Source organism: Anser anser, assembly GCF_964211835.1.
Source record: "Anser anser genome assembly, chromosome: 8".
NCBI lineage: Eukaryota > Metazoa > Chordata > Aves > Anseriformes > Anatidae > Anser > Anser anser.
In genome coordinates, this window is record NC_139728.1 from 13,276,339 (window position 1) to 13,302,899 (window position 26,561).

General features: G+C 40.5%; 1 protein-coding gene across 4 annotated transcripts in view; it reads left to right on the top strand.

Annotated features, from left to right (window-relative positions):
• Nucleotides 1-26,561, top strand: part of BRINP3 (BMP/retinoic acid inducible neural specific 3) — a 237,490-nt gene that overhangs the window by 182,491 nt on the left and 28,438 nt on the right. For all 4 annotated transcript variants that reach the window (XM_083846569.1, XM_083846570.1, XM_083846571.1 and 1 more), the window contains one exon: nt 11,354-11,576. In XM_083846569.1, the coding sequence (XP_083702695.1) occupies nt 11,354-11,576 (223 nt within the window). The remainder of the gene's footprint in view (nt 1-11,353; nt 11,577-26,561) is intronic.

A 26,561-nucleotide genomic window follows, 5' to 3' on the forward strand; every position in this document is an offset into this window, starting at 1 on the left:
GGATTTACAGAGACGGCTGTTGGAGTTCACCTTGTGGGTTTCTGAAAAGCAAATTCACAGTCAAAGTCATATTTAGACTGAGAATAAGAAATCAGTCTTTTCTTAATTACAGGAAATCTGGGCCCTTTCTGCTCTCAGCAGAGTCTAGGGAAAATTATCTGCTGCCTAGTAAAACCTCAGAATTTCTCCTTGATTTGCAGGATGATATTCTAACTATACTGACACCTTTAACTCTACAAAGTTTTCCTTTTTATCTGTGCACCAAGAGGGGTTTGTAACGGGAGTATCTAGACTTTCCTGTTCCAGTAAAATTAGTTCCATTTTAACATTTGCATATGGTTCCTAAGAAATTACACTAATGAAGGACCAGAGGTTCTCTGTTCCCCACCAATCACACCTTTAACTGTGCTGATACTTACCCCCGTTGTCTCCTCTTTGCAAAGCCTAGGGTTTAGAGGATCTATCCCTGCAGCAATCTTCAATTCAAAAAAGAAAGCCAACAGGAAGAACAAACAAACAGAAGCCCCTAGCCCACTACAAGAATCATAAAAATTTGCTTCTCTTGAGACTTGCAAAGCAGTTAGATTGTACCAGTTCAAACAGCCTCTCCAATATTAAATGTTGAGCTTCTCTCCTTCATATGCAGTCCATATTGCCAGAGCAGATAGATTTCATTCCTTATCTTTGTCCTTCAGAAAGTTCAAAAAAGAGTTAATTTACTTTGGAGAAGTGTTTTAATTATAGGGAAAGCTAAATGATTTATCCTTTAAATCTGGATAAACTGGAAAACTAGAGAAAAGGAAGGAAGGAAGGAAGGAAGGAAGGAAGGAAGGAAGGAAGGAAGGAAGGAAGGAAGGAAGGAAGGAAGGAAGGAAGGAAGAGAAAGAAAGAGAGAAAGAGAGAAAGAGAGAGAGAGAGAGAGAGAGAGAGAGAAAGAAAGAAAAAGAAAGAAAGAAAGAAAGAAAGAAAGAAAGAAAGAAAAGAAAGAGAAAGAGAAAGGAAAATAAAGAAAAGAAAAAGTTTACTTTTCCTATATTTTCTGTGAAGAAATAAGGTGGTTTTAAAGCCACAGTCTTATGCTTCCTTCAGTTGGATTAGTTTCAAACATATATTTCTTGGATCACAGCTGTTACTTCTCTGACAAATTAAGTAATGTATCACGAACAACTAAAATTCATTGCAACATAAAAACAAATATATGTTCATTTTAGTACTTTGTTTTCTCCAGGCTTTTGAATCACAGTGGGCTATTTTAAAAATCATATGTCTTTTATAAATCTCTTTAATAATATCTACACAATATTGAGGCAGCACTTTATTGAACAGCAACCGGATTCAACTGTTAGAAATGTAGGCCATATTGCTTTTTATTCTCTCAGACTAACAGCTTTGTGGTTTGAGGTTTCAATTTGTAGCTGATGCTGGTATTTGACTTGCTGTAATATTTATTGCCCTGGTAACAATTAAAAACATTGTTATGGGAAAGTAATTATATTACTATGGTCATATTGTTAAGGAGAAACTTTTTTTTTTTTTTTTTTTTTTCACATACAGTCCTGTTACATAAAAGGTGTAATAAGCTGTTGGGGTTTATGAGATTGTTGCCATCAGAAGTCTCGCTCTTCACATTAATTGCAGCTATCACTGTGGACTCCAGGGAGGATGCAGTTGCCTTGAGCCACAGGCAAATTTATTATTATTACTTTTATTACATGCCAACAATTAAATTTGGGGTCTATTGTGCTAAGTGCCCTGTAAAGATATAATAAGGGACAGGCTCTTCTCTGAAGAACTGGCAATCTAAACAGAAGACTGTTGAGACATAGAAGGCATAAAGAGTTATCTACAAAATATTATGAAATACTGAGGCAATTCTTTTGAAGAAAAACAATCCTTCAGTAATTACAAAGTAATACATTTTTGCCAGAATACAGGAAAACACTTTGACATTTTTGAAATAATTATTCATTTTGTCATTTCTGACTTTATAACATTTATCGTATAACATGAAATTAAATGTTGACATATAAATGTAAAATTTCTGTTCTGTCAAGGTGAAGTATTTTGACTGATTCAAAGCAAAGTAAATCAAGAAAACCTTTCAATGTTCCTTTCATATCATTTTAGAGAAATCAGAGATACTTGAAGAATTTCTTAAAATTTCAAAAAAATTAGGTTTCATTCTGATTTTGAAATACTAAAAATCCTATCACAAAATGGATTTCTATGCTCTGTGCAGATCTACTTAAGAGCCTTCTTTGCTGTGAAACAGCTATAGCAGCTTTCATTAACTTTTGTATGAAATTAATTGGTAGTCTTCTCCCCAGTTTCTAGCCTACAGCAAAAATAAACCAGTAGTTGTATTAAAATAGTAGGTTTATTTAAAACATCAGCAGATAAGGTCAGCCATCAGAGTTGGCCAGGCTGTACCCACATGCAGGCACCAAAAAGTAGTGGGTAATGGTATTTGGAGACCTTCCTTCCTGTAGAGGAAAGGTATTTGGAGACTCCTTTCCTCCTCTTCTGTTGACTTGACCTGCTTTCTGGGGACATTTGGTGCTTGCTGGGGGTTTTGATCAAGGATGTTGAGGAGAAACTTCTGAGGCTCATTTGGCTCATTTATTATTATCTCTTGTTACTCATCCATGTGAGCACTGACAAGACTGCCAAGGGAGACCTGTTGCATATCAGGAGCGCCTTCATGGTTCTGGGGGTTGAGCATAGGCCCAAGGGATATCTTCTTGGTCCTGTTAAGTAAGGGGAAAGATTTGCATTGAAATACATTGTGCCGGGCGACAGTAAAAAGAGTAATGATAAAACAGGAAGAAAGGATATGCTTCAAACATGTCTAATCAAATGCACTCACCCCATGAAGTGAGTAGGACAAACCAGAACTATGCATGATGTCACAGAGGTACGACATTGTTAGAACAGAAGAGACAGGTTGGGACAGCTTGCCTCACTGCAGTGCTGTGAAAGATGGATATGTGTTCATGAGGAAAGACAAGAGACGATGAAGGTAGTTTTCCTCTATGTTAAGGAGCAGATTGGATGTATGGAATTCTGCTACTGGATGGACAACAGAGCTTCTTACCCTGCTTGTTGGTCAGGGTTGGAGGAGAGGCCAGCAAGGGTGACATTGTGTGTTACAACAACATTGGGTGTGTTACAAACCATCTGGTCAGGGTGAAAAAGTAGATGAAACCTTCTTTTAGTATCTGAAGGATGTATCTGGATCACAGATTGTGGTTTTCATGGGGGTCTTTAATCCTCCTGACATCTGCTGGAAGGTCAACACTGTGGGACACAAGCAGTTAAGGAGGTTTCTGGAGGCTATAGAATCACAGAATCGTAGAATATCCTGAGTTGAAAGGGACCCACAAGGATCATTGAATCCAACTGCTAGCTCCACACAGGTCTACACAAAAATTCAGACCATGTGACTAAGAGTACAGTCCAAACACTTCTTAAACTCGGCTTGGTGCCGTGACCACGTCCCTGGGGAGCCTGTTCCAGTGCGCGACAACCCCCTTGGTGAAGAACCTTTTCCTGATATCCAGCCTGAACCTCCACTGTCGCAGCTTGACTCCATTCTCTTGAGTCCTATCACTGGTCACTAAAGAGAACAGAATGATGCCTGCCCCTCCCACTCCCCCTTGTGAGGAAGCCATAGGCTGCAATGAGGTGTCCCCTCAGCGTCCTCTTTTCCAGGCTGAACTAAGCCAGGGAATGACTGACTGATCAGCTTCACATTGGTCCCTGGGAATACCATGGGCTGAGTCCTCTTGGAGCACATTTCTGGAGACATGAAGGAGAAGGTGACTGAGTAAATCATGTCTGACCCCCTGATCATGTCTATGATAAAATAATGATATATGGGTAAGGGAAGAAAAATAGATGTTATTTACCTCAGCTTTAATAAGGCTTTTAATGTGGAATCTGTCCATGCAACCACATTTTTACCCACTTATTTGTCCTTCCAGCCAGACTACATTATCTTAACCTGGATGCCAGAATGCTGTGGGAGACAGAGTGGGATTACTGGGTCATATATCCTCCCTGAAGGACAGTAGCAAGTGGAATCCTGTAAGAATATCCCAGAACTTGTTCTGACATCTCAATCAATGACCTGCAGGCAGCATTCGAGTGCCTGCTTATCAAGCTTACAGATGATACCAAATTGAGGGGATTGGTTGGTGGGGGAATAGTAATGAGCTGACATGATCAAGAATAGGGCAGCTATCCAGGGGAACCTCGACAAGCTGGAGGAGTGAGCTGACAGGAGCCTGATGAAGTTCAAGAAGAACAAATACAAAGCCCTGACTTGGGCAAGAAGATCTCCAGCAATAAGCAAGGTTAGGCCTGCTTGTCTGGGAGCAGCACTGTGGGAAAGACCCTGGGGCCCAGGTACAGTGAGTGGAGAGGACTACACAGTGCCTTGGCAGCACGTAGGGCAGCAACATCCTGGATGGCATGAACAGGGGCAAGGCCAGGAGATCAAGGTAGGAGCCCCCTCTGCTCAGCACTCATTAGACCATGTTCAGATACTGCATCCAATTTTGGGTCCTCCGTTATAAGAAAGGCATTGTTGCCTTTCTTATACTGGAGCAAGGCCAGTGAGGTCCCTAGGGTGCTCAGTGTTGGAGCACCTGCTGTTGGAGGAGAGGGTTGTCCAGCAGGGGTAGGGAGGCTTTGGAGGGTCCCACAGAAGCTGCATTGCCTGCAGGGAGGTGATCAAGAAGATAGAGTCAGGTTCTGCATGCTGAGAGAAAACAGGTATAAGAGAGGTTCAGACTGGAGAAACTTTTTCTTCATGAGGGCAGCTGAGCTTTAGTTATGTAGAGAGGTTGTTCTGTCTCCATCCACAGAGGCTTCCATGACCTAACTGGATTAAGCCTTCAGCCACCTGGTCTGATGTATAAATTGACTGGCTTGGAGATCGCATCCAAATTGGATTAACCTCTGATTCTATCTTTATAATTTAAGAAGGCAGATGGCTTCCCAAAGCAGTAGTTCTTTGTAAAGAGTAGAGGTCTTTTACAAGTAATTCTCATCATAATCAAAGCTACATAGAGCATGGATTCACTTCAGCAAATTTGTATAAATCACTATCATTTGGACTAGCATGTAAGGCTATAATATATAGTATATACTGTAGTATATATTATCACACCCTTCTTTGTAAAGCACTAGTCAATTTTTGACAATTTGCCTTAAGCCCATTATAATGTTTTGTTAGTGAAAAAGCATAACAGTTTTTAGCCATGAAGTATTACACAATTCTAGACTGTGATCGCAGAATCGCAATACCTTTAGAACAAGTTAAGCTCTATAGAGAAAGAGGATGTATATATAAATATGAATGACAGCTGCATAGATTTTACAAAGTTTCAGTGTCAGAAATGCTATTAAGCTAAAAATGCAATCAAACTAATGAACACACATCATTTTATTCATTATAAAGTTTGTCAAAGAATTTTAATTATCATTCTTGAATAAATAAGGAAGAAAGCATGTCATTAAAATGTCATTTAGAGAAATGATAAAATAGTCCATTTCAATTGCTATCTAGTGATAGATTTTGAAATAATAATGATATATAAAGTGGTTTTCTCCTATAGACATAATTTTACTGAGCTTTTTTAAATGGAAAAACTGCTACAGTCCAAATTTTTATCCATAAGCCTATTATCAATAGTATGTCTCTGTCAATCAAGATTTTTTAAACTGGCCAGGCAAAATACATTTTCAGTTATTGTATGGCTCTTTTAACTCAGTAAATATTTTTTCTTTTTCCACATTTGAATATTGATTGAAGAAATGAAACTTAAGTTCAGGCTGCACTATACAATCCACAATTAAACAGGAATATATATTTACTGAAACGTTATGTTTTCATTTGCAATACTAAAAGCCCTCATCAGAGAGGCTGACAAGTCTTTGGCAGGCAACTCCAAACACACAGAAGGCAGCCCTAGGGAGTTCTAGTGAACAGAGCATGAAAAGAGTGACAAGGAGAGCAATTTGTGAGGAAGGGTGCATGGGAAGGGCCATACACCCTGCTTGTTGACCCTTGAAGCTACAGTAATTGTTGCCCAGACAGGATGGTGGGCACTCAGAGTAATGGCTGCAGCTCCAGGTGGGGTGTTTACTCTACCTACCCCAGGGCTGGCTGATGCTTCCACCCAGAGCTGCTGAAGGGGGAGGCTGCAGTGCAGACCTCAGGCTGCTGGAAGTGCCTAGACCTTCCTCTTGTGGCAGGCACAGGCAGCAGACCTGCCTGCAAAAGGTGTGCCCAAGGTGGAGGATTTCCTGCAGCATGTGATTGAGCTGCAGGAGGTGGTGAGAAGGCTGTGCAACATCAGGAAAACTGAGGAGGAGTTAGGTGATTGCAAACACAGTCTGAAGTGGGCCCACAGGCAGAAGCCACCCCTCAAGACCACACAGAAGGGAGTGATACCGAAAGCATAGAAGAATGGAAGCTTGTTATGATAAAGACCATCAGAAGGAAGAGACTTCCTCCACTGCCTGAAGTGCCCTTGCAGAACCACTTCACTGCTCTTGTTCCTGCAAAGGAACCAGGCCACTTTCAATAATTTTCAAGCAGTCCTGGCAAAACAGGGAAGTCCCAGTTGACTGGAGGTTGGTGAATGTGACACCAATCTATGAGAAAGGCAGGAAGGAGGATCCAAGGAACTACAAGCCTTTCAGTCTGGCCTTGGTACCAGGAAAAGTTATGGTGCAAATCATCTTAAATGTCATCACACAATACATACAGAACAACTGAGTGATGAGGTTCAGCTAGCATGTTGTTATGAAAAGCAGGTCCTGCCTGACTAACCTGATCTCCTTCTATAACAAAATAACCACTTAGTAGATGAGGGAAAGTCTGTGGATGTTGCCAGCCTGGATTTTAGCGAAATGTTTGACACTGTTTCCCACAGTAGTCTCCTGGAGAAACTGGCTGGTCATGGCTTGGATGTATCTAGTTTGGGGTGGGTGAAGAACAGGTGGGATGGTTGGGCTCAAAGAGCCATAGTGTTCAGTCCAGCTGTCAGCTGGTCACCAGTGGCATTCCCCAGGGCTCAGTCTTGGGAAAAGTTTTAACATTTTTATAAACAATCTGGATGACGGGATTGAATGCACCCTCAATAAATTTGTGAATGCTGTATTAGGTGAGACTATCGATCTGCTTGAGAACAGGAAGGCTCTGCAAAGGGATACAGGTAAGCTAGATAGATGGGCCAAGTCCAACTGCATGGCATTCAACAAGTGTCAGGCCCTGCATTTAGGTCATAACAACCCTATGCAGTGGCATAGGCTGGGGAAAGAGTGAGTGGAAAGTTGCCCTACAGGAAAGGACCTGCAGAGGCTGGTTGACAGCTGGCTGAACGTGAGACATAAGGTCATGTAGTCAAGAAGGTCAATGGCATGATGGTCTGCATCAGAAATAGTGCTGTCAGCAGGACTAGGGAAGTGATTGTTCCTTTGTATGTGGCACTGGTGAGATTGCACCTTAAATATTGTGTTCAGATTTGGGCCTCTCCCTATAAGAAGGATGTTAAGTTGGTCGAGTGTGTACAGAGAAGAACAAAGCTAGTGAAAGGACTAGAAAGCAAGACATACGAAGAGCAGCTGAGGGAATTGGGATTGTTTAGTCTAGAGAAAAGGAGCCTGATGAGAGAGAGACCTCGTTGCTCCTTACAACTACCTGAAAGGAGGTTACAGTGAGGAGAGTGTCGATCTCTTTACTCAGGTGAAAAGTCATAGCATGAAAAGAAATGGTCTAAGGTTGCACCAGGGGAGGTTTAGATTGGGATTAAGAAGAATTTTGGGGTGACCAAACATTGGAATGGGCTACTTGGGGAAGTGGTGGAGTCCCTACCCCGGAGATATTTAAGAGATGTGTGGATGTGGCACCGAGGAATATGGTTTAATGATAGGACTAAATAGATCAGGTTGATGGTTAGACTTGATGGTCTTGAAAGTCTTTTCCAACCTAATTGATTACACGATTCTATAGCGTTGGCTCGCCAGAAACATTTCTGGAGGGTGGCTTAAATTTATACTAATTTACTTCATTGCAAAACAATTTCCTTCTTAACATATCACCAAATGCAAATTATTTTCAAACTCTCTATTTTGCTCTACGTTCTTCTAAACTGTCTGTAGATCAGCCCTTGTCTTAATTTCTTCACATGTACTTGTATATTGTCATTCATTTCAGCCATAATACAGAACCAACATAAAAAAAAAAAAGACAAAGAATACTGTATACATATATACATATATCTCATTAGAAATCCATATCAAATTGCAGTTTTCACATTTACCAGGGGAGTCAAGAATTTTGATCTTACCTAAAGGGCATTATTGAGACCTCCCTAGATACAACCTGTAGCTTAAAGGCAGAATGAGCTACTGTTTTATACCCTCCTGCTCATGTTATTCTGATTGCAGAAGCCAAGATTGTTCCCAGCCTTTACACAGAGTGTGCCTTGGGCTGTGAGGAAAAAATCACTGTAATACCCGTAGATTAGAGAGAGAATTTTTATTATTTTATTTTATTTTTTTAATTGATAGGAGAAACAGTGGCTATCATATCATAAAAGAAAAAAAAATATTTGAATTTGTTCTGTTTATGCAACAGCCAATGGGAGGAGAAAGTGCAGTGATATGATGTGGCATTTTATTGCCAGCATTACATTGCATGGTCAGATGTTAGCCTGTGGTACCATCATTAACCTAGTGTTTTGGAATCCAGGCTGGTATAATTGTGTTGACTTCCAACATCTTTCCAAAGATCTTCCAAAAGGGATCTTAGGAAACAAGCTAACACAGAACATTTTGATATTCTGAAAAAAGTTCCAAAAATCACTTGGTCTCAGCTGAAATGAAAAGAGAAGTGCACTATGGTCTCATAGACATGAATGGTCTTGTGTAGGTCTTGTAATTCATCATATCAGGGATATGAAAAATATCTAGAGCAAAGGAATCAAGGGTCCTGCTCTCCTCCAACATACAGAACAGGCATCATTTTTTCCTTGTAGCTGGGCATTGTCAGGTCCTTTGATGAGGCTTATTGCATTTTTCTAAGTCTTTGCTTGCTCTGTCTGCAGAACGTTAATCAAAGCATTCACCAGTGTGCCCTGCTCTGATACTGAATAACACTGAGAACCCAAGTTACAAGCTAAATAGTTCTAGGTATTTATTACAGCCTAAATGTGCCCGATATTCATCTGATTGCAGCAATAATGTTAGCTTCCATTGTGATATTTTACATTTATGCTTTGCTACTGAAATATGGTGAGTCATTTCAATCTACACACCACTAATACAAAGAAGATATAGCTTGCAGAAAGGGGGGAGCAAAAAGCAGACATGACCAGCTATAAATGAAACAGTTAAATAAACTTGTTTGATCAATCACTGCATCTGTTTTATATTTTTCCCATTATCTGAAGTTATTAATATGAAAAATGGTATTCTGTGTGCATTTGATAGCCACCTATGTGAAAATAAATTAGAAAGTGCTGAAATCATATCATATGTGGTATCAGGTATCATGTTTTAACAGTATCAATTTGTATGGCCACCAGCACGGTAGTACTGGCTGTTAATCCTCACAAATGGCTGGTATAATGTGTTGATTAGAATGTAATAGTTTAATCATCTCTCAATAGTAGGAGTTCATGTTGTAGTTTCACAGATCATGAAATGTGTCTGTTTAAGATATGAGCACATTATCTTTCCTTTCCTTTCCTGTCCTTTTTTTTTTTTCTTTTTTTTTTTTTTTTTCAGAAGGCACTATCTAACCATGCTCATTTTATCTCTGTCTCTCCACCTGCATTGTGGTGCTCATTACCATGATCATACAGGGCACAGGATGATGTTTATTACAGGAAGGAAAAGGAGCATTTTCTTGTTGGAAATGGTTTTTCGTTGCAAGTTAAAGACTGTAAACCCTCCTTATCACTTCTAAACACTGCATCTGATTAGTTGTTAGCTGTAGAGCTTATTACCATTGTGCAAAGGACAGCAAATAGACAGTGTTTCTTAAATAAATTAATACAGAAATATGGAAACTGAAAAGGCATATTCTGAATACATTCTCTCCTCTGTGATTTTATTTATTTATTTATTTATTTATTGGTCATCATGACACTGAGTTTAAGTAAATATACCAGTGTCTCAGAAGAACAGAAGAGAAATTAGAAGTTAATGATTAAAACAGGTATTCAGGAAAGCAGCTTTTGGATCTGATCCTCCCTGGGTGTATTAGTACACTCCTCTGAAGCCAGTAGAGCTTAGCTGATTTATACAAACTGCAGATCGGAGCTTTGCCAAAGGACATACTTTGAAACAGTTCAGTTAACCTTATTTATTTATTTATTTATTTTTGATACTAGTTTCATAAATTTGAAAATGCACTCCTCAGGCTTGGAAGGCACTACCAAACCAATGAGACTGTGCCTTCTTCTGACAAACCAAACAACCCTCTCACAACATCTGTGCATGCCTTGAAGCACAAGGCTTCTTGGGATGTGTTGTGCAAGGAGACTAAGGTGTAATTGTCACTTTGTCACTTAGGTTCTCCCAGAATTACACCAAAAGACAAAGAGCTGCTCATTTGGTAAAGCAGAATTTGTCAAATACTTCTATTAAATCGAATAATTAAAGTAAAAATACATACTTAACTCTTTTTGAATAGGGGATAAGAACCACTATCTTAGATAAAATTAGGAAAAGGCTCAGGAAGAGGCGAAGGGTAAGAGTTAGGCTTCAAATACTTCATAAAAGAAACAAACAACTCCTTAAGACCCTTAATTTGCACCCAGGGACAGCAGGGGGGCAGTGGTGTTGACCTCAAGTGGAGAATAGTAGAAAGCTATTATCCAAAGAGGAAGGCAAGGCAAAAAAATGAATAACACATTGCCAAGGAGGTTCCAAATGCATTATTAAAACCAGCTTATTAGCTATTAAATCTCCCTTTTTGCCCCTTGCTTTTCATTTTGTACCTTCCTGAAGATCTTTCAATACCATTTTTCTTCCAGTGAATCATAATCCATCACAGAAAAATCTATGCCAAAAAATAAATGTTTTGTTTCATCATGGACCTCCGTCCCTCTGAATATGGAGAATCAACATTTGATGTTTTTGTTCTAGTATTGCTACTAAAAATGTAATTATCTTTCTACTTTAAAACAGTTAAAAAGTTCAATTCCAAAATTGCAAAAGTTCCTTTGAAAATTTTTGAAGTTTGAGAACAACCAGAAAATAAGTTAATTTTTGCTGCAAAAATAGCTACATAATTAAAGTCTATTAAATTTTACCTCTTTTTTTTTTTTTTTAGATGAATTCAAATTATTTATGAAGAGGCTGCCTATGAATTATTTCTTGAACACATCTACTGTAATGCATTTGTGGACAATGGATTCTAATTTTCAACGTCGCTATGAGCAACTAGAAAACAGCATGAAGCAGCTCTTCCTCAAGGCACAGAAAATTGTTCACAAGCTCTTTGGCCTTAGTAAGAGATGCCATAAACAGCCACTCATCCGCATGCCAAGGCAAAGGTAAGAAAACCTGAGAAACTCATAGTATTGTCTAATGCTAAAATATCCTTAATGGCATGGAAGTGGGAACGTACAATATGCTGTGTATGTACAGCATACAGTCTTTATCTTTGTAGGAGTTGAACAATCCCAGCCTTCAATATTTTTCTGTTCATGCTTTCCTAAATGTGATGGTAAAGATCAAAATAAAACCTGATTTGTATGCTATTGTGTTTTGTCAGGCAACTTAAAAATATCATGCGCATACAGATTCATCCCATTTGGTTTACCACTTTTTTACAGAATTGTATTTTCAGTGGAACTTGGCCAATTGTAACAGTGCCAAATAATTGTATACAGAATACTCAATACCTATTCTGAAGCAAGCATAGCTATTTTAAGAACTTTCCAGGTCATTATACAGTGTATACTACATAGTATTGATTTCTTGTCTCATTCGTCAGATACGAATTAGATTTGAAAGGATGCCTAAGGAAAGAAAATGTGTTTTAGCTCTGCTTAAAAACAGAGAGAACCTGAAAGCTACCTAGTCAAATCTATATTAACATAAAGTGGTTATTGTTGATTGCTGATCGAAAATTACTTTATTGAAATTAGTGAAATGACACAGAGTAAATCTGAAATGAATGAGCTTTTAGGGAAATTATTTTTCTGAGCAAAAGCATCATGGACTTATTCCAGTGACTCCTGAATTTAGCACTTATCTCCATCAGTTTTGAAGAAATCCAGTTTAGGTTCAGTGTTCCAGAACTGCCAGGGGTACTTTACTCTCCCTTTCTTTCAGCTCTGCTGGAGCTCCATCAATTTCCCCTTGCCTTTTGGTAGCACACAGCTAATCCAATCTCTTTTCCTTTCTTTCTTTCAGAAAGAGGTAGCCATTATGGCTCTCATGTCTTCTTTTTTTTTCTTTTTTTTTTTTTTCCCCACATATTGTGATCTGCTTTGTGATCTGCTAGTTGAAACAAAAATATGTATGTATGTTTGCTTTTTGGAGTCATTTCATAACTATAAAACATTCCACTAAGAAAGGTTATATAGTTACTACAGAAGGAGACTGGAATGTGATGACATAATGATGATCAATAGATAGCTCAAAGATCAATGTTAAAGGCAGGTTTGGGAATACTTAGCCAGTGGGATACATTTACTAAAAGAGAGCATTTTCAAAGGATGGATTCCATCAGCCTATCTGGGAAAATTACCTTCTGACATCAAGGCTTTTATGGCTGATAAGAAAAAGCTTTAAAGTAAGAAGTGAGGAGGAAAGGCCAAAAGAAACTGATTTAATTTCCAAAACTGGTTAGAAAAACAAACAAACAAGAAATAACTCAGAAGGAGATACAGGGGTGGATAAAGGATTCAGCAGGGAAAACAGGGATGGTGGGAAGAATACAAACAGAGGTCATGACAGAATAGCGTTCAGGTACTTCTAGTGATGACAGTATACTTAATCCAAACACCATGCTGTGTTTGTCTGCAAGGAACTGCTAACAGGCAAGCAGTAAATGAATAGGAAAATCCTAAGGAATGCAATGGAGAAACATGAATTATCTCTCAGGCTATAAAGGACATTTCAACAGAAAGGGAATTGAATGAAAGAGCAAAACTAAATACTACTTTTTCTTGAGTTTGAGGGAAGACAGAAGTAAAAGCAAAAAACAGCTTCATGTGCTGTGTGATATTAAAGACTCCAACAAAAACAAGAAGGGAGAATTTGAACAAAATGTAATAATTTCTAAAGGATTTCCAAACAACTCATTTGGATTAGTGTTTGGGTCCTGCTATAGAGAGTTAAGTGTGAATTGTTTTATGTAAAGAGAGATTAGAGAGAGTTAATGGAGGTATAAATACTATTTAAAATTCTATTTTATAGATACTTGTCTTTTCAGATATAGATTAAAAAGCCTTCAGTTTTTAATAAAGATCATGATGCTGGTGGTGAGTAAAACAAAGCAACTGTGGTAATGTTTAATTTTACACTGCATTTCACAAGTCAATAGATGATATATACAAAAGATTTTTAAACGAACATGTTGAAAGTGAAAGCTGGCTTTCTATTTCATGAAGCTGGGAGTTATGTCCTAAAAGTTTAATTTAATTCATGAAAACTTTCTGTAAGACTGAGTTTTATAGGGATTTATCTATGTCGTCTGCCAGAAATCGTTTTGTCACAGTTGAAGGAGCTCCTACATAGAGTCAAGGTTATAATTCATTACTGAAAATACCCATCTTTCTGGCCTTAGAATTTGTTACTGAACACGAAAAAATTGTTGCTTGATTTTTATTTTTATTTTATTTTATTTTGCAATGGTATTCAATTAATCTGTTAGTCACGGTTGCTTATAACTTTATTCATATTTCCTGAAAATAGCCCCTTAATAATGCTAAAATAATGCTGAAACTAAATTATGTTTATATATTCATTTTCTAATCCTTGAATGAAAATAGCATTGAATCATCTCCTGGCATCATTGTTCATGGTAGAAGAGGGTCAGTTAACTTGCAAGTTGAAGATACTACATTTGCCTGTCTCTTTTTAAAAGACAGTTTGTATTCTTCAACTAGAATAATGTGTAAATAGTTTTCTTTCAGTCTGCACTAGCAATTAGAACAATGTCTTATTTACTGCAGCACTTTGGTATACACATAGGATGGGAACAGGATTACTATTTTTATTTTATTCTGCTCATTACAAAGCTTTTTAAGTTCCGGATATTCTTCACAGATTTTAAGCTTTCTTTCATTACCATGAAATGGATCATTATTCCTCTTTCTGAAAGTCAGATCATGCCAAGATACATCACAAGTCTATGTATTTGCATTATAAATTGTTACAGCACAGTTCAGCGTAACTTTTAAAATTCACCTCAATTAATCAATACACTTCAATAATCATTGAAGTATTTACTGGTTGTCTAAGTTCAAAGAAAAATACCTATTCAAAACCAACAAGGACTACAGAAATTCTACAGAAATTGCTATGTGGATAATCTGTTCTCATGTTGCATATAGGGGTGATAGAACGATAAAACATTCCATTTCAAGAAAGTAAGGAAAAAGAACAAAAACAAAAACAAAAACAAAAAACAAGGTTAAAAGAAATGTATTTGGAAAGAGAAATTTTTGATTTTCTCTGAAAGACCACTACCAGGGTGATCTAATGCCTCCACAAACTTGAGGCTCTGCTGTTTCAAAAGGTTCAAGAGATTATTACTAACATGCTCTCATTGCATTTACGTATCAGCCTTAAAACCTTGAAATACAATATGCTTATTGTGTTTGCTTTGCCAGAGTCCACTGTACGCAGCAATTGTTATTCCACTAGATGGCCAGATCTTGCTGCAGTTTTTATACAGGAAGATTGTTGAAACACCGCTAGTGGCACAATACATTTCGCTTTGCAGGAATCAGTAGATGGTGTAAAATGTACATTAGAGTGTTCTTGAATCATTGCTAGCAGTTCAATATATTTTGCTCTATAGGAATCAAGGTGTTGTGTAAAACTGTATTTCTGCACTAACACCATCATGAATACTTCTGTACTGAGACTATGATGCTTAATTAATAATTGTAAATCTTTGGAAGCAGTTTGCATATGGTATCTGTGCTCTAGTATATCTAGCCTGAGAAAAGGAATGACACAACCCTAAAGTTAGTCCAAGGTTTTGACTCTGTTAGTGTCTTTCTCAAATGTGGTGAGAAAGTGTTGCCCTGGGATCTGTGTATATTTCATCTCATGTTAATGTCACCTTTGGATTGAATCTCCTCATTTTTCAAAGACAAAACAAATGGAGGAAATAGAGAAATATCAATTTTACATAATTGGCTTTATATTTTAATAGTCCATATACATCACTCTAGTTCACATATAGCAATGGGAAGAGGTAAAACAGCCACCTAAATTGTGGTTATATATTTGTCAGCGTGTTTTGGGGAGTGAAAGTGGGTTTAGTTTCTGTTTTGGTTAACACAGCAGTAAGATTTCTTTTAAAATTTAATGACTATATACTCAGAAGCTGAAAATCAAAGGAAGAGATGTGATCTTACCCATGAAATGTTATCAGTGTAAATTCTGACATGAATCAGAGCTGAGGGCAAGCAGGCACTTAAATCTGTCCAAATTAGGGAACTGGAATGATAAAATTGGCAGATTTATGTTTAAGAGTGTAAAACAAGTATAAACTGTGCTGAAGGAGAAAAAGAATCTTCACTTTCCAAAATATAATTTCAATTAGAATAGCAATGATTTTCCATGAGTGGACTTGATACCTAAGCACTACTGAAAGACACTGAAGACAGGGAGCAGCTTTCATTTCTTCCTTCAGAACTGCCAGTTTAGCACTTGGTTTCCTTCTTTTTCTATGTTATTCAAATGGGTTCCTTGGCTAATTTTATTAGAGTGAATGAACGTTGTACAGGATATTGCTATATGTATGACCCTTATTTATATGCAGTTTAAAATACTTCATAATGAAAAAGCATCACTCAAGAACAAATTTAACCATCACAATTTGTGATTAAATAAAGACACAAACAAAAATATGTATAAAAAAAAAGGAGAGAAAAAAGTAAGATAAACACAACAATAAACCAGTGGAATAAATTACGTCTTGCTTGGCATGGTAACAAATGCGAATGCGCTGCAACAAATTGCAGCTGAAGATTATGAACAACTCATGTAAATAAACTTTTAAATTTAAAAGACTTATGAAAAATATTGCAGAGAAAACATATAATCTTGAATAAAATGTCAGTATTTGAATTTTTAAAACTAATGGATGCTTCATAGCATCATACAATGTACAGTGAGGAATTTTGTTATACAAACATTCCAGCCCAGTCATTAACAGAATGGATTTTACAAAACCATGAAAACAATCAAAAACCAAATCTGATTCTGATAGTGCAAGCTGAAGGCAAATATAGAAAAAAATGTTTAATAACTTGTAAAGAAGATTTTAATTAAAATATTAGAACTCTTATCTCTAAAGGGAAGGCCATTCTCAGTCACCTTAAAGTATGTCCTTATCTTCATGAAGGACTATTAATATTATATATATATAATATCTTATTTTTTATTTTTTTAAAGAAACATACTTTGGGAGCTAATGTAGATTTAGAAGCTGTTCGCCATTGGAAATGGTGAATGGATGCATCAAACCAAAGAGCTGCAGAAATAATTGTTTTTTGAAGAGAGTTAGTTCTGGAATTTCCCGAAGAATGCTCCACAGGCAGCTGTAAAAAAAGATGAGTCATGAATTTGCATTTTTCCATTTATGAACTTCACAGGGTAAAAAATTCACATGGGGCCTGAGGGGGCCTGAGTACTCTAAAAACACTTCACAGAAGGTACTTGTGTTTCAGCATTCCCTACAGTCCATATGCAGAAAAAAAAAAAGTATTTAAGAAATCTGACTTTTCTATAATACCTGTAACAGAATCTAATTTTAAACCTCTGAATATGGAGGCCTTGTAACATGTTTTCATGAGAATGTTTCAGAATGAAATACACAAAAAACATGTTTTTTGCCCTCAAGATGTCACACAGCGTTAATTCCTTACCACCCAAAGTTGGTTATGAGCTACTTTAGATTGCTTTACTGTAAGTATAATTGTTTCATGGGCATAGAATTATTAAGGAATAAAATTTTCCACTAAGGAAGCCACAAAGTTCAATATATGGATATTTCACAATACATCACAAAGATGTTCTTCCTTTCAAAGCATATTCGTGGCACTTTATGTACGGAAAAAGATCTGATTACGTATCAGTTCGCGGACTGGTAAATAGTGATAGGTAAATAATGATTTTAGACAAAAACTGCATTACAGAAAGACAGTGTAAGACAGCAAAAGCTCAGTTGTATGGACTGGGTCTAAATATGGTGCTTCTGAAGAAGCAAAATTGAACTAGCAATATCCCCCCCCCTTTTTTTTTTGACATGTTCACCTTTTTATAGAGTACAACTTAGTGACATTTCTAAAAAAAAAAAAAATGTTCTAAGAAAGGACAAAGAGAAATGCACTTAGATTGTACAACATTTTAAATTACCAACAAATACCAGAAAATTATTTGATCCACTTCATTAAGATACCGCATTTGGGAATTGGCAAGTTTGAATGTAAGGGAACCCTCTCCAGTTAAAACTTTGATTTGAGCTAACACACCATGTACACATCTGAAAGTTGTATGCCATATAAAAAGGAAAGTGGTAAGATAAAATGAAGGTCAGTTTGACAGTAAACCGAATAATAAGTCCACATCTTTCCTCAGAGGAAATAAAACAATCCAATTTGAGGTGATACCTTTAATTGCATGGGGGATTAGAGTTATTTAAAACTAATGTGACATATAAAAATATGATACACAGGCCTGCAAATAATAATTCTGATAGCATGGAAATCTAGGCTAAACCTTTGTTTATAGATATGTTTTCACACATAACGTAATAGCTGTATATACAAAAGGGCAAACCACTCTCAGAAGCTCTCTCGGTTTTGGTTTCCTAATGTTACACTTTATTATCTACTCACACAAGCTATTCTCAATCACTTGCCATACATGACATTTTTTCAAGCCTTCCAATAACTCCTTTTGTGGATTTTTGATGACTAACAACATTAGAAGAAAATAATGTCATCATCTTATAAATTGCTGTGAAACTAATAGACAGGTTATAGTAATGTCACAGAGCAGCCTTATGCCTGCTTCCATGTTCTGAAATTATGACATGAGCAATATATGGAATGACTCATAGAATCATTACGGTTAGAAAAGACCTTCAAGATCATCTAGTACAACCATCACCCTACTACCAATATCACCAATGTCACTAAACCATGTCCCTAAGCACCATGTCCAACCTCTCCTTAAACACCCCCAGGAACAGTGACACCACCACCTCCCTGGGCAACCTGTTCTTTCTGAGAAGAAAGACTACTATCTCCGAGAAGAATGTCTCCTAATTTCCAACCTAAACCTCCCCTGGCGCAACTTGAGGCCATTCCCTCTAGTCCTATCACTAGTTACCTGTGAGAAAAGGCCGACCCCCAGCTCCCCACAACTCCCTTTCAGGTAGTTGTAGAGAGCAATGAGGTCTCCCCTGAGCTTCCTCTTCTCCAGACTAAACAACCCCAGTTCCCTCAGCTGCTCCTCACAGGACTTGTGTTCCAGGCCCTTCACCAGCTTTGTAGCCCTTCTCTGGATATGCTCCAGGGCCTCGATGTCCTTCTTGTACTGAGGGGCCCAAAGCTGAACCCAGTACTCGAGGTGCAGCCTCACCAGAGCAGAGTACAGGGGGACGATCACCTCCCTGGTCCTGCTGGCTACACTATTCTTGATACAAGCCACGATGCCGTTGGCCTTCTTGGCCACGTGGGCACACTGCTGGCTCATGTTCAGGTGAGCATCAATCAGCACCCCCAGACCCTTTTTCTCTTCACAGCTTTCCAGACACTCTCCCCCAAGCCTGTAGTGCTGCATGGGGTTGTTGTGGCCAAAGTGCAGGATCCGGCACTTAGCCATGTTGAACCTCATCCCATTGGCCTCTGCCCATCGACCCATCCTGTCCAGGTCCCTCTGCAGGGCCTCCCTACGCTCCGGCAGATCAACAATTCTCCCCAACTTGGTGTCGTCTTCAAACTTACTGAGGGTGCATTCAATTCTCTCATACAAATCGTCAATAAAGATATTAAAGAGGATGGGCCCCAACACCGACCCCTGGTGAACACCACTGGTGACTCCATTCACCACTGCTCTCTGGGCCTGGCCATCCAACCAGTTTTTAACCCAGCAAAGAGTGTACCTGAAGCCACATCTCTCATGCCAATGTTTTGTCCTTTTAAAGTATGGACTACTTGCTAGTGCAACAGTACTCTAATAGTGCTTTGGTAATCACATTTTAGCAGCATAAGTCTCAGATAAGGTATAACGTCCTGCATCATGTAACAAAATGTTAAAAAAAAAATTAGTAGGAAGCATCTGACATGAAAGGAGTTCTACCAATAAAATAATAATGTAATATGATTAATATAATATAATATTTTGGGATGTTGCATTACACCTTGTTTTGACACTTATGATTTTAAAATGTTACTAAAGCACAAACCACTATTAGAGGAATGGCAAACAGTCTACACTTTAAAAGAACAAAACATTGGCATGAGGGATGTGACTTCATTCCATGTTCCTTTATATTATAACATTGAATATTCAGACAACAATGTCTTAGACAATAGCTCAAAGGTGACAGTATTCAGAGGTCCAACAGCAGAAAATGACTCAATGAAAACATTTCACTCAAGAAGGCTGATGAGTACTTTACTGTCAAACTCTTTCTTGTAAGTTCTCTTCTAAGAATAACAGGGTAAGAGGAATAGAAATCCCAAATTCCTTTCAAAGACAACTTTCCTCTGTACAGCGCAGTTCCGAGAAGTGAAATATTGGGAAGCAATTTCCCTTTTCCATTATGAAACTGTATCTACAGTACCATTTTTTTTTCAGATCTGCTAACACTCATTCCACTGTGAATTGCCTCTGTTGTTTCCAAATGCCCAAGTCCCTTGTTTCTAGCCTAAATTCCCAAACTTATATTTCTCCTCTGGGCAAATTTTATAACGTGATTGATGCTGTCAGCACTAGAGACTGAAAATTTTAACATAATAAAATGAAATCAACTTTGAATTAAATTTTATTTTATAGACATGGTGTATGAAAGAAGAAAAGGGCATATTAAGAAAAAGCTGCTACAGAATTTCTATTATAAAGATACGGTTTTCAGCACGTTTGCTCTCCAGTGTATATCCAGGATATTGAGGAGCTTGCTCTTGGCCTTTTGGTTTTGACTGTGAGCTAAATGCCGTAATGGACCTTCACTCATGCCAAATTTAAAGATATCTTAATCACCATTCCACACAAATCGCTTGTAGAAATAACATTAGAGCCAACACTGCAGTGACTCACCAGGCATGCAAGCCTGTACTTTAAAATAATTATTTGACATATAGATAGATCTTGGCACACTTTTCTTGGCTTGGCAGCTTCTGTTTGCTCTTGGGCTGATGCTTGTCTATCTCTGCAGTCATGACATTTGACATGATGGCTAGGATGCATTCTAAATAGTGCTCCCCAAGTTCAACAAACACGCTAATGTAAACCACAAATTCAGCTGGAGGTCAGGCATGCACATAAGCATGAGATACTGGATTTCAGATCATCCTGGGCGTCAGGCTGTTCACAAGTCCAGATAGTTCTAGTATTCTCCAGATTTCACCTGTAGAATAAGAGAACATTTGAGCATTGCTTTATGTAATCCAGAAGAGTAGAAAATGTACCAAATGAGCAGGTCTTTTATCATCTGTGGTCTATTATGTAAGATGTGAGAAAAATAAGAAAGAATAATCGTTGATATTCAGTCTCCAGCATCAGGTTTCCTCTGTGGAGTAACCAAAGTCCCTCTGCCTGTGCTCCTCTTAGACAACGGGGCTGACAATACGCTGCCAATATCGTTATTTTCCTTGCTCTCTTTTGTCTATTGTCTTTCTTCAGACTGATACACAGACGGTCTCTCACTATGTGTTTGTACGGCACATGTCACAGTGGGGACCCAATCTCAGCTAGGGCTGGTATGAATTGGTATATATAAATGGTTTTCTGACCTGTGATATTTGAAGCAAAAATGTGTCTCCTCTGTGGGAAGGTAGTATTAATGCAAAGCACACAAAAGCTTTGATATGACTGCGGAATAAAAGGGAATACGAAGACTGGATTTGCTGACAGGAGGTGTGTATGCAGGTTATTTCCATACATAAGCATATTTCAGGCAAAACTTTTCATTGCTCCAATGCCTCATTTTGGCAAAGAGGCCTCTGCTTGGCAGGCCATGCCTGTCAGTGCTCTGAAAACAAGCTTTTCCAGTCTCTGAATCATAAAATATTCACAAATAAACAAATCGGGGGATTTGTTTACAGGCCGCTCCTCGGCCCCTTGCTTCCTCAGGGGCGTCCCGGGACAGCGGCTCGGTCAGCCCGCGCCCGCCGGCTCTCGCGAGAGAATGAGCGGGAGGGGCGCTGCCAGGGCAACGCCGGCTGCGCCCCGGCCCTCTGCCTAGAAACAGCCCCCGGGCGGGCGGTGCCGCGTGCTGCCCACCAGGAAGAGGCAGGGGGCCGCAGCGGCGTGCTGCTGGTGTGGCAGGGAGCGGGGGCTCTGGGCCAAGTCTTGGCAGTCTGCGAGATCCCGGACCTACCGTGGTGTCCCCTAGGCAGAGAGCTCACTCCAAAAAGACTGTGGCGACCCAGACGGAGGGCCTGCCCAGAGACGTGGCTGTTCAGGCCTCTGGCTGCAGGGAGTGCCTGAGCCTGCCGTTGCCGGGGGAGGGCAGCGGGGAGACCACCTGTGTGAAGTGCGAGTAGGTGGACGATCTGGTCATGGTGGCAGAGCTGAAAGAGCAGGCTGAGAGACTGAGGGCCATCAGGGACTGTGAGCAGGAGATCAACTGGTGGAGTAGCTCCCTGGTATGCCAGAGGGAAAGGCACCAGGGAGATAGCCCACAATTGGCAGTGGACGCCCTGCCCTGCCCTGGTTGGGCAGAGGAGGGGGACCTGAGGGATGGGGAGGGTTGGGAGAGGGTTCCTGCTCGACATTGCGAGTGAGCCCCCTCCCTCCCCCCCCATCTGCTTCCCTCACGCACTCAGGTCCCCCTAAGCAATAGGTTTGTAGCATTGGACATCAAAGGGGAGGTAAGTGGGGAGGCACGGGAACGTTCCCCAAAGAGGGTACCAAGGATGAGGTTGACAAGAAGGTTGACAAGGAGGTTGACAGAAACAAGTTGACTCCACGCATTCAGAGTGCTTCAGCCAGGAAAGAAAGAAGGGCGGTTGTGGTAGGCGACTCCCTTCTCAGAGGAACAGAGGGCCCCATTTGCAGACCAGACACAAGCTGTAGGGAAGTGTGCTGTCTACCTGGGTCTTGGGGCAGAGACATAACTAGAAAACTCCTGGAGCTGGTTCACCCCACTGATTACTACCCATTACTCATAGTTCAAGCGGGCAGTGATGAAATCACTCAGAGAAGCCTGCAAACTATGAAAGAGATTTCAGGGGTTTAGGGCGAATAGTTCAAGGAGGAGAAGTACAAGTCATGTTTTGTTCTATTCCTTCTGGGGAGGTGGAGGACACGAAGAGGGCTAGGAAAACACAGGTAATGAATAATTAACTGAGAGGCTGGTATCAAGACAGGAACTTTGGGTTCTTTGACCATAGGGCAGTTTACTTGACCCCTGGCCTTTTGTCGATGGATGGAACTCACCTGTCTCAAAGGGGGAAACAAATCCTAGCACAGGAGCTAGCAGGACTTGTGGAGAGAGCTTTAAACTAGCTATGATGGGTGAAGGGTTAAAACGGCTCACCAGAAAAGTGCCTAGGGGAACAATGCTGAAGCTGGGGGTGAGGCAGATGTCTCATCTGAAGTGCATCTACACCAATGTATGCAGCATGGGCAACAAACAGGAGGAGCTAGAAGCGATTGTGAGATAGGCTAACTACGGCCTAGTTGCAATAACTGAAACATGGTGGGATCACTCCTACAACTGGAGTACTGTAGTGGATGGCTACAAGCTTTTCAGAAGGGATGAAGGGTTGCTCTTTATATTAAAGAGTGTTTTGATATTGAAGAGCTTGCGGTTGGGAATGATACAGTTGAGTGTCTATGGATAAGGATCGGGGAAGTCCTGTAGGGGTGACATCTTGGTCGGGGTCTGTTATAGACCGCCTCATCAGGATGAAGAGATGGATGAGGCATTCTATGAGCAGCTTGCAAAAGTTACACCATCACCAGCACTCCTTCTTATGGGGGACTTCATCCTCTCTGATATATGCTGGAAGTATAACACTGCACAGAGGAAGCAGTCCAGGAGGTTTTTAGAGTGTGTGGAAGTGTGCTTCCTGACACAGCTGGTTCAAGAGCTTACCAGGGGAGGTGCCCCACTAGACCTGCTCTTCACTAACACAGAAGGACTGGTGAGGGATGTGAAAGTTGGGGTATGTCTTGAGCAGAGCGACCATGAAATTGCAGAGTTTTCTATCCTTGGTGATGTCAGAAGGGTAACTAGCAAAACTGCTGTCTTGAACTTCTGGAGGGCGGACTTTGACCTATTCAGGTCACTTGTTGCAGGGGTCCCTTGGGAGTCACTTCTGAAGGGCAAAGGGGTCCAGGAAGCCTGGACGCTCCTCAAGAAGGAAATCTTAAAGACACAGGAGCAGGCTGTTCCTGTGTCCTGTAAGGCGAGCTGGAGGGCAAGAAGACTGGTATGGATGAACCGGGAACTTTTATTGAGATTCCAGGAGAAAAAGAGAGTCTACATCTGCTGGAAGAAAGGACAGGCTACTTGGGGTGACTACAAGGAAGTTGCTGAGATATGCAGAGAGGAAGTTAGAAAGGCAAAAGCCCATCTTGAACTCTTCGCCACTGCAGTAAAAGAGAACAAGAAATCCTTTCATAAATATATTAACAGCAAGAGAAGAACCAAGGAAAATTTCCATCCTTTACTTGATGCAGCAGAAAGTGAGATCACTGAGGATAAGAATAAGTCTGAGGTTCTCAATGCCTTCTTTACATCTATCTTTAGTAGTCAAATCAGCTGTCCTCAGGGTACTTCACTCCCTGACCTGGATGTCCCCTGTGATTCAGGTGAAGAATCCCCCCCTGTGATCCAGGAAGAGAAAGTTAGAGACCTGCTCCTCCATCTGGAATGTCACAGGTCCATGGGACCAGATGAGCTCCACCCCAGGGTGCTGAGGGAGCTGGTGGAAGTAATTGCCAAGCTGCTTTCCACCATGTATCAGCGTTCCTGGTTATCTGGAGAGGTCCCAGAAGATTGGAGGCTTGCTGATGTGACTCCCATCTACAAGAAGGGCTGTAAGGAGGACCCAGGGAACTACAGGCCTGTCAGCCTGACCTCGGTTCCAGGGAAGGTTATGGAGCAAATCATCTTGGTTGAGATCACACGGCACTTGTGTGGCATCCAGGGGTTCAGGCCCAGCCAGCATGGGTTCACGAAAGGCACCTGGCGTTGAACACCTCCAGGGATGGGGCATCCACAACCTCTCTGGGCAACCTGTTCCAGTGCCTCACCACCGTCTGAGTGAAAAATTTCCTCCTAACTTTGAATCTAAATCTCCCCTCTTTCAGTTTAAAACCATTCCCCCTCGTCCTGTCATTATATGATTAAACAAAGAGTCACTCTCCATTTTCTTTTGTAAGTCCCCTTTAAGTACTGAAAGGTCACAATGAGGTCTCCCTGGAGCCTTCTCTTCTGTAGGCTCAACATCCCTAGCTCTCTCAGCCTGTCTTCACAGAGCCCCTTGATCATCTTTGTGCCCTCCTCTGGACCCATTCTAACAGATCCACATCCTTCTTGTGCTGGGGGCTCCAGACCTGGACACAGTACTCCAGGTGGGGCCCCACAAGGATAGAGTAGAAGGGGACTGTCACGTCCCTCCACGTGCTGGCCACTCCTCTTTTCATGCAGCCCAGGACACAGTTGGTCTTCTGGGCTGCAAGCGTGCACTGCTGGCTCATGTCGAGCTTTTCACCCACCAGAACCCCCAAGTCCTTTTCTGCAGGGCTGCTCTCAATGAGTTCTTCACCCAGTCTGTATTCATGTGTGGGACTTCCCTGGCCCAGGTGAAGAACCTTGCACTTGGACTTGTTGAACCTCATTAGGTTCATATGGGCCCACTTCTCCAGCTTGTCCAGGTCCCTTTTGATGGCATTACTTCCTTCTATTGTATCAACACACCACTCAGCTTGGTGTCATCTGCAAACTTGCTGAGGGTGCACTTGATCCCACTATGTCATTGATAAAGATATGAAACAGTACCAGTCCCAAGACAGACTCCTGAGGTACACCACTCGTCACCAGCCTCCACTTGGACATAGAGCCATTAACCACCACTCTCTAGGTGTGATCTTCAAGCCAACTCCTTATCCGCTGAATGGTACACCCATCAAATCCATCTCCCTCCTTGTCAAATGCCTTGCAGAAGTCCAAGTAGATGACCTTTGGTCGGTCTTCCTTTGTCAACTGATGCAGTCACTCCATCGCAGAAATCCACCAGATTGGTCAGGCAGGAATTACCCTTGGTGAAGCCATGCTGGCTGTCTCAGATCACCTCTTTGTCTTGCATGTGCCTTGACACTGCTTACAGGAGGATCTTTTCAGTGATCTTGCCAGGTACAGAGGTGAGGCTCACCGGTAGTTTCCTGGGTCCTCCTTTCGAATCTAACTCCTGCCTCCACAGAGGGCAAACCCAAAAATCAGACAATATGTCTGAGAACGCTGTCCAAAAACTTCTTGAACTCAAGCAGGCTCAGTGCCATGACTACTGGAACTGGGGAGCCTGTTCCAGTGCCCGACCACCCTCTTGGTGCAGAACCTTACCCTAACACCCAGCCTGACCCTCCCCTGTCCCAGCTCCATGCCATTCCCTCCGGTCCTGTTGCTGTCCCTAGAGAGCAGAGCTCAGCTCCTGCCCCTCCGCTCCCCTCGTGAGGGAGCTGCAGGACACCATGAGGCATCCCCTCGGCCTGTTCTGCTCTGGGCTGAACAAACCCAGGGATCTCAGCCACTCCTCATATGGCTTGCCCTCTAGGCCTTTCACCATCTTTGTTGTCCTCCTTTGGACACTCTCTAATAGTTTTATGTCTTTCTTATATCATGGCACCAAAAACTACTTGAGGTGAAGCCTCACCAACGCAGAACAATCAATTCTCTCAACTGGCATGCAGTGCTATGTTAATGTTGTTTAGACCTTGTTCACTATAGATCCGAAAACCCTCCTACTTTATGTAAAACTGGGATATTTCTAATAGGTTCCAGAATCAGGGTCATTATCTTAGACTTGTCCATTTTTTTGTTTGTTTTTAATTTTCCCAGTGTTAGGAAACTTCTTTTTGGTAGTTAAATAGAAATCCTAAAATATTCTTTA